This window comes from Nothoprocta perdicaria, unplaced genomic scaffold (assembly GCF_003342845.1).
Source record: "Nothoprocta perdicaria isolate Ctin4 unplaced genomic scaffold, notPer1 scaffold_313, whole genome shotgun sequence".
Classification (NCBI taxonomy): domain Eukaryota; kingdom Metazoa; phylum Chordata; class Aves; order Tinamiformes; family Tinamidae; genus Nothoprocta; species Nothoprocta perdicaria.
Window position 1 is genome coordinate 429,123 of NW_020455548.1, and position 16,356 is coordinate 445,478.

General features: G+C 50.7%; 1 protein-coding gene and 1 long non-coding RNA gene across 2 annotated transcripts in view; both read right to left on the reverse strand.

The window, feature by feature from the left end:
• Positions 1–2,118: 2,118 nt before the first annotated feature.
• On the reverse strand, positions 2,119–9,339 carry LOC112950261. The gene is made up of 2 exons (XR_003249991.1): positions 9,257–9,339; positions 2,119–2,811 (listed from the first exon to the last, which is right to left on the reverse strand). It is a non-coding gene; the product is annotated as an uncharacterized LOC112950261 (long non-coding RNA).
• A 4,923-nt stretch (positions 9,340–14,262) lies between these two features.
• Positions 14,263–16,356, reverse strand: part of SOWAHB (sosondowah ankyrin repeat domain family member B) — a 2,575-nt gene continuing 481 nt past the window's right edge. The window contains exon 2 of the mRNA XM_026042762.1: positions 14,263–16,348. Within this exon, the coding sequence (XP_025898547.1) occupies positions 14,263–16,348 (2,086 nt within the window). The remainder of the gene's footprint in view (positions 16,349–16,356) is intronic.

The window sequence follows — 16,356 nt, forward strand, 5'->3', positions numbered from 1 at the left end:
AAGTGATGGTAATGACATGCAACCTCACACTAAGAGGTTAATCAAGGCTTTTTAAACCTTCAGTGGGAGCTGCTGTATAAACGCAGCATGTTTCTTGTTGGCTAAGCCTCGACTAGCCTGTGAGATAGATACCCGCTGATAACATTGAAACCAAGGGTAAGAATTTATGGTGAGGTAGCAGAAGGAAACGTGCTACCGGGCAGCAGCCTGCAAAGCCTTCAGCAGCCTCTGCTTGTTGCTATCCAAACAGTGCCCTGCCTCCTGATACCATCCCTTGCCCCAAATGTCCCCCACCCGATTCTAACAATCACGAGGCATTATAGCACGATAGGCAACTCTGGGTTGCATTTGAACTGCAAAGTCACAAGTGTGATTTGGAGTCCTGTGACCAGGGGTGTTTAAAACAGGGCCTAACGCTGACTGGAAGTACTGCAGGCAAAATTCCGTGCATGGTCTGGTCTCCAACTACCTCCCTGACTGTGTTCCACAGTTGCAAAAGCCATACTGGAGTCGGGGTTAACTACAGGAGATGATCCAGCACTCATGGCATATGCCAATGAAGAGAGATCCCTCCAAGGGTGGTTTGAAGAAAAAAATCAAGAGATTCCACCTTAAGTTTGCCTCCGTCTCTCATACGCTAGCTAGGATCACGTGCTACAGTAAGCTTTAGGCGCCTGATTTCTGTGCAGTTGTTCCCATTGGCTGCCACATGCGAGGGGTTGAGCAAATTCTATTTGGTCAGTTAGGTTTTTGTATTTGTTTTCCACCCAGTTCTGTAACCCCCCTGGAAACCTCTCTTTTCAACACAGCCCCAGGTCTGGAAGCAGCGCTGCTGGGGAAGGGCGTTGTGGTATTATGGGCTTAACACGCCAGCCGCTCCGATTCCCCTTCTGAAATGTGCATTTCTTGCAAGCTGCTTTTGTGGCCCGGCGTCTCCTCCTCCAGTGCTTTCTCTCACACACGGAGATAGCTTTCAAATCATACTCAGAGACTGTGCTGTTGGATTTCCTTCAGTGCTGAGCCCTAACAGCCAGGTTAGCAGAAACCCCTCTGGTCCTGCCCTGATTTAATGCTCTCAATGCTATGCCCAGAGGAATTAGCAGCAATTAGTGTCAGCCAGGAGCGCTGTGCTGCCAACCTGCCCTCCTTTCTGCCTGCCTCCCTACAGTGGGGAGCCACAAAAAGGAATATCTCCCCCTTACAGCCTCCACTAGTAAAATAAGAAGGAAAAATCCCCAGCAACCCTCCTTCTTTTTCAGCAGGTTTGCTAAGCAAAGCCCCACTGACCTACCCCCTCCTGCCAAAGGCTACCCCAGACCCTCTGTACCGTATGAGGGAAAGGCCTGAGCCTTGACACGCTCTGATACCTGGGATAGAGGCCATGCACCCAGGACAAAACGCACAAGCCCAGAGCAGGCAGCAGATGAGGGACCCTGCTGAAAGCCAGGAGAGGAAGGGAGGGAATTGTTGCCTCTTGCAAGTCATTTCTGTACCCCAGAGCTGGTGGGTGCTGCTTCCATGGAATTAAGGAAGCCCACCCACCCCCTGGCTCTGCAGGACAAGAAGCACTGTCCAGTAGCACATATCTGGCATGAGCTCTTGGCACCTGTTTTGATTTGCAAAGGCTCAAGTCAGACAGTTGACTGCTCCAAGTTCAGTAAAAATGCTTTAAACTACATTTTGAAACAACAAATGACAGATGAACGCAGCTTTATTTTTCTTCCGTGATGTCCTGCAAGAGAAAAACTTAACCCAGCCGCTGGGGAGCTCTGTCATGGCTAATGACTCCTGTCATAAGAAATGGCTTTTTCTTGGTTTGAGCAGGACTGAGCACACACCTCCACTAGACTCCTCGGCAAACTCCAGAGTGGTCATGTCCAGGTGACACAGGGTCCAGATGCAGGCAGTGCCATAAGGATGCTTGCCTTATTTGCTGATGCTACGTACCTTAAATTATTCATTTCTGTAGTTGGGGAAAAGGCTCCACTTGCTAGAAGCACTGATAGTACCTTTCTTTTTTGACTGTCAGTTCACATCTTCACATTCCTGGCTTGCAAGCTGCCTCCTTCCACATGCAGTACCTAAAGAGAGGGCAGCCCCTCAGTCCTCTTCTGAGCCAGAGCTGTCTCTTCTGGCAGTCTCATGCACATGCCGCCTCCCTAAGCTGCAAGTAGTCACAGTAGCTCAGTCCAGAAGCAGCAGCACACAGCACCATGCCACTGCACTGGTTGAAATGCACTTGCATCTCCATGGCCTGTGTTGGACAAGGGAAAAACTACTTGGGTTCCTTTTCACTGGTGCAGCCTCCACCTGTGCCCAAGCAATACAGTTTTTGATCGCAAATAAGACTCAAATTCCCCTATGTCTTCATCAAATCAAGAAAACAACTCATTTTTGCACTTTAAGACTTAGGCTTTCAGAGTACCTAAGTGGGATCCTGGTCTTATTATAGACTTTGGTCACTCCTACAACCTAAATATTTGTACTGGAATGGAAACTTTGAATCCATGGCTGTTATCCACCTTGTAAGGTTATCTGGGCACTTGCCCTTAAGTAACTCTGTGCTACTGGTTTTGCCTGTGCCACTCATTCTTCCCATGGCATGTTAGTTTCCAGTCACCATCTCCCCAGGGAAACCTCTATTTGGTTTGCAGTTCCAGGCCCTCACTAAGGAGCTCTCTGGACCTTTTTATGCCCCAAGTTTCTTGCACAGCTGTCATTTTGTGGTCATTTGAAGGTCCCTTGCAGTGCCATCATGGCTGTGGTAGCCTCCAGTTGCTTGTTAACCATGGAGAAAACTTAGGGGTGACTCTGGAAATAGTAGAGAAAATTGAGCAAGACCCCCAAGAAAAGGCCCCTTACCCACTCTTGACAAATGAGCACTTAGGAACCACACTCCCATTCGGCATGGGTCCAAGAGGCCCTCCCAGCACCCCCAGGCACCAACCACCTCCAAGCATTGCTTCAACAGGAGCTTTGTGTCAGGACAGCATCCAAAAGCCCAGGTCGTTCTAGAGGTGAGCAGGCTGCATGCCACACCTCAGTATTGCATTTTTATCCGAAAAGACTTCCTGATTACAGCTGCCCCCTATATTATAAGGGAGACAGATGCATTCAAGGTTAATTATCAAGTTAATTATAAAACCCTTCTTGCTTTTTGTCTATCATTATGTCTCATCTTCCCTCATTAACATTGACCCAAACTGACAGTCCCTATGTTCCTCTCCTCTCTGTGGATTTAACTGGAACAAATGAGTAGCAGCCCAGCACAGACTGGGCTTTATTCTTTCATGCTCATCTCACATTAGCACTCCTCCACATACCTTATCAATTTGCAGGTGGCAAACACCTCCTCCAAGTTTATTTTTGTATCTCAAAAGAGCTGTTGGCATTTGTTCCACATTTGAAGTCCCTTTCTTCTCCAGTTAATTCTGAATGCAGGTGCATCCTTTCTCCTCTTTGCAGCTTACTAGGGGCAGCAGGAAAGCAAACACCTCCTCCAAGGCAGACTTGTCATCACACTCACAAGAAAATAGTATGCAAGTCCTGTACCACCACACTGCTGGTAACAGGCTGCACCTCCACCTGCCTAGGCTTCCCTTTTTCATTTCCTACCCTGTGGCAGGCATCACAGAACACAGTGCTGAAAGGACTTGAAAGTCCCCTACAAAGCAGTGTCCTGCACACCAGGATCTTCCTTTGGAGCTGCCAGCTATAGCTGCTACTACATTATGAAAGAGGGAGGCAGGAAACTAACCCTTTCTCTTCGCTACCAGCATAAGAGTTACACAAGCTTTCATCTTATGTAAGGTATCCAAGACATAGGAAAAACTGGAAAGCAATGACTGCACATGTATTGCCCTCCCCAAGGCACCTGGGCAGCAGAGCTTGTGAGCCAGGCACAGATCTTGTCAGTGGAATAGAGGGAGGAAGGTTGCAAATAGCTTGCCCTGTCTGGTAAAAACAAAAGGAGGAGTATGTGTTACAGAGAGGCTGTGTTGCTGGAGTATGCCTTTAGTAGCTGTTCGCTTGCTCCAGTGAGTCTGTACAGGTTGGGGGCTAGCCTTGTCATGAACTCCTGTTTACAAATCGCTTCAGTCACTGGGTGCCTGCTGTAAAGCACAAGCTCCTGTTTTTTTGCCATAAAGTCTAGGAGGCTTTCTGAAAAATCAAAAGATACTTTCCAGAATTAGAACTAGTTGCCCAATTCTCAGCCCAAGGGCAAAAATCTGTCCTGTCGCAGTAGACATGACAAGAAGCACTGCTTCTTCCCATCTGAGGTGCAGGAGCCATTTCAGCGGGGCTGGATGACAGTCACAGCCACATGGGTTGATTTTGCTGGGTTGCTGCAGTTGGAAATGCCTTCCTCAGTCCTGCTCAAGTCCACAGGAGGGAACACAAGAGCCCCAGGTCCCTGGAGCAAGTCTGGCAGCTGTTCCCTGACAAAGCTTCCACCAGGAGCCTGCAAAGGCCCTTCCTCCTCCCTGGGCAGAGCACCCCTTCCCCAAGCCACCTACCTAGTGGAGCAGCAGCCCACGCTAGACACTGGTGTCACTCCCATGTCTGCAGCAGCGAGGCCTGCTATGCTCAAAGCTAGAGCCACCCGCTCTGCCCACGTGGCTGGTTACATGCAGAGGCAGCATTGCCAGCATGGCTCATCCTCAAGTCTTCACAAGAGCTGCAGGGAAATTCAGACAGAACACAGCCCTGTTTGCTGCTAAGAGCCCTAGTGGGAAAGTCATCCTTAAACAAGACTGATTTAGAAGAGCTCTCCTCCAGCGTGGCCAGCACACATATCGTGCTGGGCTGGTTTAGAAGCCCAAGCCATCTGGAGCCCATCCCCACAAAAGCAGTTGTGTGCCAGGGCTGGTCTCCTTTGAAACACCCACACAGTGAGAAGGGATTGTTATAGCTGCCTCACAATTTTCAAATTCAATTCTCCAAGGCAAATTGACAGTAGGGAGTTGAAAAATGCCTTGGAAAGAGGGAGCTGATTAAAAATATGTTAAAAATAGAGCAACAAACTCTGAGAAACTGGCATGATCCTTTCTGAGCTCAGCAATGGAAAATCTTCAAAACAAGGCTAGTTAGGGTAAGGGTTCTTCCCTTAATGCTCTCTTCTTCCTTCATCTATTTCTAGCAGATTTAAGGCTTATCTGAAAGATACATGGATCACAGAGTTCTTAAGGAAAAAAAGCTCTGATTTTGTTCATGGTAATGCAACAATCAAGATACACCCAGCTTTTTCAGACTATTATGTCACTGGATCCCTTCAATGCAATGAAAGATGCATCACCAGCCGATTGTGAAATAAAGTTAACAGGAAAGCAGCACAAGAGGAGCTCTACGCAAGCATGCTGCTGACATCACAAAATATAACACTTAGTGTCCTTGCATAAAGGCAAGCAGTGTGGGAGCACCAGCACCCGGGACCACATAACAGCTCTGACAGAGGGCTACCAGGGGTTGCTGTCATGCAAGGCATTGCCACAAGAAATGAATCATTTAAACAGCTGCCAGGAAGGATTTGAGAATCCTGGCCAAAAGCCCTGACATCCAGGAAGTCATATATAAGCTGACTGGGAATTTTTTTGGACAACTAAAACCCTTGATTAAAACCAGCATCAAAGCACAATGCCTGACAGAGCCACCCCCACTGCTGCATACCCCCATGACTAGCATGTGGATTTCCAGCAGTGTCATGTGGACATACCCCCCGGCACCTCTGCCAAGATCACCTCACAGCCTCCCTCCCTAGGAGCCACTCCGGCCATTCCTTCTTGGTGAGCAGTGCCAGAGCCAGTAGGTGCAAGACAAGACCCACAAGCACTGCTCTCCTGTGAGGGCAGGCCATGCTGTCTAGCAGCAAAGACATGCCTGGCACCCTTAGAGTGTGTCGCAGGCAAGGGCCATCCTTGGCCAGCAGGCATCTCTCATGGAGCAAGATAAGCCACAGCAGGTACTTCAAGTGCTGCAGGGAGACAAGCATCTCTGAGCTATCACTGCCAGCCCCACCAGGCACCCACACGGGTACCAGCAGGCTGCTCAGCTCCATACAGCCCGCTCCTGGGTGAGCCCCAGCACACCAGCACCTGGAGAGCTGCAGTGGAACCTGGGCAACAGGAGAGAAAAACAAAAACACACATCTAAGGACAGCATATCAGCCTACCTCACAGGACTGGACTAGGCAAGGGCAGCAAGAAAGGTCAAGCAGGTTTTTTTGCAGAGAATCCTTTGGTGCTCAGAAGCCAGCCAACTCATTGCTATGCTAGACACAAACTCTGCACTGAGACACAACCACAGTGACAGAGGTCCAGAGGGCTGCAGCAGCACAGGCTTAAAGGATCTTAGATACGTATTTGGAGCTGTGCAGCTCCTTCAGTTTCAGAGTGTGCAGTGAGGCAAGTGAGAAGTGTGAAGGACCTAACTAGGTGAGCAGCCCTTCTTCACAGGGAGCCCTGAGCCAAGAGAGGTGATCTCTGCCCACACCATGACAATCCTTCAGCACTCCAAGCCTCCTTGCACATGCCCAGCACCCTGGTGCAGGACAAAGCAAACAGTTTACTAAGAACCAGGCTGAGGTAGGGCTACCAGCCATGCAGGTCTGAACGCTGGATTTCATACATGCTGCTCAAACATTTATAGTTACTTAAGTTTTAGATCACTTGAGCTCCAGCAATGACAAACCTGTGGCAGTGACAGCCACTGATGTTAGAGATTACCCTGAAGGAGTCTGGCATTAGGGGCCATTACAACTAGTCACACATAGTGAGTGCTTGGGGCTTTTGTTGAAAATACTGCAGGTAGGTGCTGGACCTCTTTCCACAACGGCAAGGGGTTGACTTAGACTTAAAATCACTGTCAAATGCGGGTAGACAATTTGGCTGTTTTCCATCATTGATGACAGCCCCTTACTCACAGTGCTGGAAGATGATAGCCCAGTTAACAGCTGAGAATTGTCTGCTACAACTACAAATATAAGCCCCACACTCACTGACCTCAAAGTACAATTGGAAAGGGCAGTTATGCTTGGCAGCAGGGAGGCATCATGGCAGAGCAGGAATCTTGCCTCCTCATCCCTCTGAAGGCTCTAGTGCGTTCCCCAGGGAGCTCTGAGTTGGGCCCATAAACAGATTTGGGGCAGGGAAACACAGCTGTGATGGAGAACCACAAGCACAGTAGAATGCCAAGGAAAAAAGAGGACAGGGAACACTTCTCACAACGGCAGGAAGCAGAAAGTGGAGAGAGTGCAAGTCATGCTGAGCGCCTCACCCGCGACTCATGGCAGGAGTGGCAGCATGCCCCCACGTGCCATCTGAGAAGCCAAACACAACCACCTACCTTCACCCAGCTGTCACCACCTTAAGCCAGCCAAAGGCAGAAGACTCCCCCAAAGTGTGTCCTGAGCTGCTGCCCTCCCGCAGTGCACAACTGCTTGCAGAACACTGTGCTCAGCACCAGCTCTTTGACAGGGGTCAAGCACACACAACCCCATGGCACACAAGCTGCCCATCTCCAGCACAGACGATCCTGCAGCAGCTCAAAAGACCTGAGATCTAGGCATGAGTGTTATTGGGAAGAAAACCTTCAGCTGCACATGAAGCAGGAATGAGAAAGCAGGCAGGAGAGCTGCAAATTCTTTGTTCAGACCATTTAGCCAATATTCATAGAGCAGGTAGCACCTCAATACTTTATATACACCTCCTGTGAGCCATTACACAAGTGACTACAGCTGGTCTGTTGCTTATAGAAACAGAAAATCACAACTCCTTGGCTACATGCATCTGTTTGCCTGTATCTAGAGGCAATACTATCACATGTACTGACCCCTGCTGGATGGCAGGCATGACAGCTCTTGACCTCTGAGGTGCCCTGCAGCCTGCACTGGTTCTATCACTCAAGCCACATCTCCTCAAAGAGCCATAACTTAACATAGTGCCCCATGGGTGTTCATCTTGGTCTGAAAATATATTGCAACATGTATGCACAGTGTGTAGTAAAACAATCTGGTCTTCATCCTCCTCTCCCCAACAGTGGGGGCATTTGTTGGGATTGTGCTTGCTGGGAAGTAATGTCTCTGCTAGATAGTCTCCTTGTCCTTGCCTGTGGACAGCAGTGACATAAGCAGCAGGACTCAAATGAAGGAAAAAACATAAGCTAACAGGCTTGTGGCATATGAACTTGCAGCAGAAATATGCTAAAAGATCCAGACTTCACCTGCTTTGTCTCTAGTGCTATGACTCACAAGCAAAGCTGAATCTTCAGCAAACGAGTTCCCTTAATGCAAGGGGCTGCCTAGGAAGTGAGCTAAGGCAGATTTCTAGTGCAGTTGAGCTGTTTTATGGATACTTGCTCATAAAAAAAAGCTTTCTAGTATTTACATAAGTGACATTTTAATCACTCAGCAGTAATATTCAGCAGGTGCCAAGCACAGGCCTCCTGGCCTTTGGGGTGATGTGGTGCTGCTGAGCATGAGCAGGCATGCGGAACAGAGAAGGTGCCTCTCACTTCTAATTGCAGGACCTCATGCCAGCCAGGGGACCAAGCTGGGGCCCTGGCTTAGGGGCAGCTCAGGGATCAGCCCTTTTACCTCTGGTAGGAAGGCAGCCAAATCTCACTGCCACTCCCCATGTAGTGCAGTGCAAGAAACACCAGGCAAATAAGGGGGACAAGGTATTTGTTAGTGGAGGGAGTGCAATTCTGCATGTTGATAGCACACTCCTAGTTAAAGCCTGTCAGTTACCTCCTGTCCTTTCTGCAAACTGGGCTCAAGGGCTTCCCATTTCCCCTAAACAACTCTTTCTGTTTGCCTTTTGGCACAAAAGCTCTGCAGGGACTTTGACCAACCTGTGACAACATCTCCTCAGTGCCTGGTTGCGCAAAGCTATTTGTCCCCTGCTGGGTTAACAGAGAATTCCCAGTCTAGGTATAAACTTCTGCAAATCCAACTACTTCTCACCTGTAGTGAAATACTTGTGACTACATTACTAATTAACAACCATGAACTAACTTATGTGGTTTTGGTTCCATTCATACTTTTCAAGCATCCTAGCCCTACTTGCCTTGCCCACTGAGCCAACTACATGTAGCAGAAGCACTACTGCTTAAATTAAGTAGTCAAGTTAGATCACCTTTGCTCTCTGTTTTTGGAAAATAAAAGCTACTTCCTTTGTTTTTTTTTTTATTCTGTTTAGAAAAATCATTCTTTCTCCTCTATAATAAATACTAGCTTCCCAAATATTTTAGAACTACTTACTTACAACAAGCACCATATTTTCCTCTGAACTGCAGTCTCTTGTCTTCATGTACATATACTTTGCATTTTTTAAAAGTTCTCCTAGATTAAAAAAAACAGTTAAGCAAAATATTATCATACACTCTCAGCTGGAAAACATAATACAAAAAGTAGCCCTCTACCCCTTCTTCATTATATTTATCATCTCAGCTGAATAAAATATAACAAGCTACAGAACACTGAAGAAGGCCCCCCCCGCCCCCCCCCCACACACACACATACACAACCCACCCCACACACACACACCATCAAGGAAAAAAAGAGCCCCCACAAGCTCCTTTTATGCAAGTTACACTCAGCACTGAGGACATATAAGGGGGGGATAGTGACCCTAACACTTTTCAGGTGTGTGGGTTCAATTTCTGAGGGAGGATGTGTAAAGAGGAGTAGTGCTATTTTAGGGATTCTGAGAAGCTTTTGAGAGGGGAGTTCTGTTCGTTATCCAAGTGCTTTCTTATCTCGAAGAACCATGCTTAATTTAAGTTGCTATTTTTTTTTGTATTATTGCAAGAAGAAAGTTCTTTTTGAGGGTTTTTAATGATTTGTTTTAAGGAAGCATGTTTATAGTTTTTGCTGGAAATGTCTTTTTTTTTTTTTCCCCTAGAAAAAAATTTACTCATTATAAGTTAAGTTTAGTTGTTTGCTTGTTTATATGGCTCATGTTGGACAGGAAGAACCGCTACTTCAGCCACAGGAAGAGTTCTTTTTCTATTGCCTTACTGTGAAACTCAGTATCCAGAGGTGACTGGGAACTATCATCTTAATGGGGAAACTCAAGCTGGAGAAAATGCTCCTCTTAACAAGGGGGGTTGTTTTTGTTACCCTCGCCTTGCCATCTGGTTTTACTTGCAACACACAGTCCTGGGAAAATCTAGTTGGACCAACACTTAATAGCAGTCTGGGCTGTGTCTCTTTGCTTGTTTCAAGTCTGCAAGATGTTTCTCTCACTCTGCAGTCATGTATAAATAATTTAAACCAAATGACACTTGTCCCGATAGAACAAAGTGGCTTTTGTGTGATGTAGCTTCTTGGGTGGATTTATTTTTGCAGGTATAAGTTCCCTTTCTTATTGCTTCAGTAAGGTGCTGGTGTCGAGGATCTCCTGCCTATTAACTTAAAATAACAAGGTTCGCTGTATTTCCTATCTGATTTGCAGAGGAATGTTTTCTTAATTGCATTAAAACGTTCTGTGAGATTTACTGGCCTGGGCTCTTGCTGTTGCTGTAGCATTCGGTCTTTGGCCTGAGGCGGGTGAAAATAGAACTGAAGCACAACAATGTGTTGCCAGCTTGCAGACATTTCATTGGGAAACTTGGTGTGCATTTTGGTGTGTTTATAGATGGGAAGCTTTGATTTGCTGGAGGGGAGGTGGTTCATCACTTCAAAGGATAATTCTGCTGTAAAATGTGACTCAAATGGACACATGCCTGCTCGGTGCTGAGTTTACCCCATTCAGCACAAATGCTTGATAGTTTAAGTGCTAGTCTTGCAGGCTCTGGGGACTGAGGAAATCAGTTTACTAGGCTAAAGTGACAGACCTTGGGGACAGGACTCTATGATGAACAAAGACGTGGTGAGTAGCTGAGCAATCATATCAGGCAGTGCCAGCTCACCTGTGCGACTTCCCTGTTGCTTCTAAAGGCTATGGGAGTCTAATCAGAGTCAGCTTGATTACCTGATTGGAATCCTAACAAAAGCTGTGAGAACTGGATCAACATCCAGCTCTTTCTGCTGTACTGTCTGCTTTAGGTGTTTTAATAAAGGGGTCTAGCTCCATGTGCCCCAGATGTAGGGAGACACTGGAAAGGGGGTACTATGTCTGCAGGATTAGCTTTACGATAACTCTTTAGGACCCAAATTCATGAGCCTGCCCTCGTGCGGCAGCCGAAGGCTGCTGAGTCAATAGGCACCCCCTAGACAAAGGACGCACCTGCTGGAGTGGGAGGCTGGTTAGAGAGAAGCATTGGAGAGCGGCAGGGTGGACTTCATCACCTGGCAGCAGTAACGTGGGAGGTGTTTTCAGACATTGTGTGAGGAGAGGGCAGAGTCCTGCCACGCACTCATCTGCAGCGTGTTCTAGATTTCAGGGTGGTGCAAAACCAGATGCCTGGACTGGGTGTGAGGCAAACAGACACATCCACTTCTAATGAGGAAGCAGCAACGTTCACAATGGCAAAAGGGGCCAGGCAGGCTGACAAGTAGGTAGCACAGTAGCTGAGGAGCAGTCGGAAGCAGATGCTTGAGCTCCATGTAGATGTGTATGCATGTGGGTATCCCACAGGTGCATTAGTACTGGGAGACTAGAACAAGGAGTCCTGCAGCCTCCCCTCACAATGGAGGAATGGTGTAGCTCTGCCCTCAGTGGTGGGCTAGTGATGGATTTCACCCTTTCTGCTGCTTATTTCACCGGCAGAAAACCTGAAGACTGGGATCTTTTATAGGTCAAAGAATGGTTAAGGCCACAAGCAGTGATGGAATGCTTTGAAAAGCAGTGATTTGTAGGAGCCCTTTAGTATTGCAAGTACTAGCACTCCAAAAATTGTCAAATAATCCTAGGATAATAAACTAGGAGAAGGGCACACTGGATACAGCAGGGAAAGCTAGTTGCAGTTTCAGCCTGCTTAGGAGTTATTTTATAGCGTACTAATTAGAAAATTGGGGAAAGCAGCTTGTCTGTGTCATCTCAACAGGTAAGTACACAGTGACCACAAAAGAATTTCATAGTTTTTTTTATTACTTTTGAAGTAAGATATTGCTACAGAAAGAAAACTGATCTTTCTAGCATGACACACGTGGCCTGCAGCAGTGTGCCAAAAAGAAGAAAAAGAAACCATTGCCTTCCTTTGCGTCATGGGGAAAGGTCACTGACAGGCTGTAAAATGAGACTCCCAAGGTAGCACAGTCCTAAGATTGTCCTGTCTCAGCAACACCGGAGATATGAAAGCGGGGGGCTTTAATCTTCACAAGCTGCAGAGGGCTGGGGAGTAAAAGAGTGCTCCCCACATGCAGAAGACGGGGAGAAATTGTGTTTCTCAGTGACTGTCCCACACTGGTATGAGTCCTGGGGGAGCAGTGACTACTTTGTGTACTGCGCTCCCTTTGGTGGCCTGGGCTCTGTCACATGTTTCTTATGAGCTGAAGTTTTTGTTGTCCTCACAGAGGAGTGATTGTTCCTGGGTCTAGGTTTACTGAGCAATTTCCTGTTCAAAAAGGAGGAAACCAGGTTAGGACAAGGCCCTCGTCGTAATGTGGCCTCAGAGGCAGGCAGACCAGCTTACCTTCCGCAGGGAAGAGTTCCTCCCTCAAACAAACCCTAAGTAAAGCGGAGGAGACCTCAATTAGTGCTTGAGCAAGGACTCGAGGCACGTTATGCAAGGGTCAGGTTCTGCTGCCCTGCCTCCTGTTTCTCCTGAAACTGCAGACATTTAGGCACATACCTCAAATACATGAGCAGTCCCACACGCTGTGCCGGGCTGCCCCAGAGCATCCGCTTGACGCAGAGCCAGCAGCTCTAGTTTCACCAGTGCTGACTCCTGATGGTTACTGTCTGGGCTCACCCCAGAGCTCCAGTGTAACCCAGGCATCAAGGTGCCTTCATCTAGCGCTTGTGCCAAGGCAGGCTCTGACAGGCACAGTGGGTACTAGCTCTCTTCCTGTCCTAAAGGATCTATAAGAGAGCCCGAGGAAGATGGTGTAAGATTCATCCATTGCGTTTGTGGACAGTTAAAAGCTCACTCAAAAAGAAGCAGAATACAGAGTATTTCACAGGGTCCACATCTGTTTTAAAACGGCAAGCAAACAAATAAAAAAATGGTGAGATCTATAAATCCGACTCTGCCATTCACAAGCTCTCAGGAAGGGCCCTGCTGGAAGGCTCTTTGACCCACTCTCTTCAGCTAAGCACCTACAAGGCCATTTAGGTCTCAGGGTCTGAGGGGAAACAGCCCTGCCTGTGAAGCTGCTGTTGCCTTGCAAGCCCGGAGCACATGCTGTGGTGCTGCTCCCCGTCCATCTAACCCACATTCCTGCAGCGGCACTTTCTGTGTATGTGGCGTGGGAACAGGCCATCCTGCAGCTCCCACTTCCCAGTCCTGTGGTGTGCGGCGGAGAGAGCAGAGGAGCGCAGGGAGGGGGCAGTATCGGTGCCGCCAGGCAGCCTGGGGCAATTCTAAGGAGAAGCAGGGCAGCAGTGCTGCCCTGCATTCCTTCCTGCGTGGGCTGGTGGGCCAGAGATGGGGTGGATGGGTTGCACCCTCCTCTCTTTCGGGTCACTCCGGTTGTCACCCTCCACCACAGCCAGTCACTGAGGGCTCTTGCTGGAAGGTGTTGCTTGACTATGCGGCATTTCCAAAAGCACGACTCGCCCTTAATCTGCTGCGATGAGAAAGGGATGCAGCCTCAGCTACTCCCCACAATTTAGGCCATACAAATAAGTGTTTTCCAAAGCCTGGGATCAACAGCAAGCGAAAGCAAATGCTCTGACCTGGTTGCGGGTGTCATGCCAAAACTTGCGACCTCAAACCTGCAGACCTGCCAGCAGGGCTGACTGTGACTGCACCCAAGCAGCTCTTGGCTGTCTGTGGGGCCAGAGGGCTTGTGTACCCAGGCTTTGGCCGTGCTTCCTGCACGAGTCCTGTCCTCTCGCCCGTCACCTTTTGCATTCAAGGCGAGAGCTTTAAAGCCTGACAGATTTTGCAGAAGGCAGAAAACTTGGCAGACCAGAAGCAGGCTCCGTGGGTGAGCAGCAGTCTGACACAGGTGCTTGCCAAGCAAGCCTACTCTCTGGGGGAGAAAAGCAGCGCAGGACAGCGAGGGCAGACAGACTCAGACAACGTTTCATTGCATTAATTGAAAAGTATCTTCAATAGGTTCAGTCTCGGTTTCACAGCACCCACCCGGCCTCCCCTCACAGGATGCTCCCCAGGACTGTGTCTCCCGCAGTGGGGGGGATGCTGGGGAACTGCGGGTCAGTCGCTGTCGCCGCCAGCTCGGCGGGGCGCTGCCCTGAGGCCACGCTGTGGCTTGAGGCAGGTGGTCAGCGAGGCCCTGCCAGTCAGCAACGGGGCCTTGCTCGCGGAGGACACGCTGCGGGACAGGGGCTGAGTGGCGAAGATGACCTTGCCGCGGGGCGCTTCCAAGAGCTGCCAGATCTCTCCCGAGGTGGAGCTGCCCAGGTACTCCCAGGGCTGGCGCCCGCTGCTGTCCCGTACGCGCACACGGCAGCCCAGCTGCAGCACCAGCACCTTGACGGCGGGCTGGTGGCCATGCATGGCGGCCAGGTGGAGTGGCGTGTAGCCGCAGCCCGAGCGCGCGTCCACGTCCAGGGCCAGCCCAGCCTCGCGCGCCGCCGCCGCTAGCTCGCGCAGGCCCTGCCCGTCACCGTGCTTGGCCAGCCAGTGCAGGGCTGTGAAGCCCGACATGAAGTCCCGCCACAGGGCCAGCTGCGGCTCCTCCCAGAAGAGCGCCCGCATGTGAGCCCAGCGCCCTGCTGACACGGCCACGAGCCAGGCGTGCTCCCGGTGCCCCAGAGGCACCGTCGGGCCGCGGCCGGGCACGCTCCGTGGGGGGATCGCAGGAGGGAGCATGCGGGATTGCTCCCTGGCCACCTCTGACCCTGATGGGGGGATGTCCTGAGTCTCCAGTGAGGCCAGTTGGCAGCGGATGCTCCTGAAGACTGGCATTGGCTTGGGGGGGCTGCGCTCTGGGGACCCCCGCATTCTAGGCACTGGGGCTGACAGCAGGGCCTGGGACTGGGACTGGAATCGCAGTGGCGCAGTGGGGGACAGCGTCCCAGACTCCCCCGGCTGTGGCGCTGACTGAGAATGGGGTGGCCCATTGCAGGGCAGCACCTCAGGTCCTGCTGGTGGCAGCAAGCACTGGGATGGAGGTGGCCCTTTGGTGCCTGGTGGGGGCCGGGCCCGGTATGGGAGTGGCCCAGCAAGGGACAGTGGCAGAGACCGGGGCAACCCAATAGTGAGAGGTGCCCTGGTTCCCTCTGGTGACAGCGGGGACTGGGACCTCCCTGGTCCAAACAGTGATGGCAAGGATTGAGGTGGAGGTTGTTCCTTGGGTCCCAATGGTGGCCGCAGGGACTGGGATGGAGGTGGCTCCTGTGGTCCCGATGGTGGTGACAGCAAGGAGGCTGGAGGTGGCTTGTAGGGACCTGCTGGTGTGGCCAAGGACTGAGATGGCTCCTTGGGTCTCAGTCCTAGCAGCAGGAGGGACTGGGATGGAGGTGGCTCCTGTTGTCCTGATGTTGGTGGCGGGACCTGGGATGGAGGTGTCTCCTTTGCTCCCAGCTGTGGTGGCAGGGACCGGGATGCAGGTGGCTCCTGCTGTCCTGATGTTGGTGGCGGGACCTGGGATGGAGGTGGCTCCTTTGCTCCCAGCTGTGGCGGCAGGGACTGGGATGCAGGTGGCTCCTGATGTCTTGATGTTGGTGGCGGGACCTGGGATGGAGGTGGCTTCCTTGGTCCCAACTGTGGCAGCAGGGACCGGGATGAAGGTGTCTCCTGGTGTCTTGATGTTGGTGGCAGGACCTGGGATGGAGGTGGCTCCTTTGGTCCCGACTGTGGCAGCAGGGACTGAGATGGAGGTGTCTCCTGGTATCCTGATGAGGGTGGCGGGACCTGCAATAGAGGTGGCTTCCTGGGTTCTAGCAGCAGCGGGGACTGAGATGGAGCAGGCTCTTTTGGTCCTGATGGTCGTAGTAGGGACTGAGCTGGGATTGGAGGACCAGGTTCTGCTGGCGAGGTCAGGGACTGGGATGCAGGTGGCTCCTTTGGTCCTGATGGTGGCAGACGCTGAGGTGGAAGTGGCTCCCTGGCTCCTGACAGAGGTGCCAGGTCCCAGGACGGAGGTGGCCCCCCAGGGCCTGACGGCGGTGGCCGGGAGCAGGATGCAGGTGGTTCCCTGGATCCCAGTGGTGGCACCAAGGACTCATACGTGGGTAGCTCATCTTGTCGCGACAGCGGTGGCAGGCAGCGAGGTGGCTCTGCAGGGCCTGGCGGTGGCCGGCCGCGGTACGGGGGCGGCTTGGCGAAGGGCAGCTGGCTCGGGTC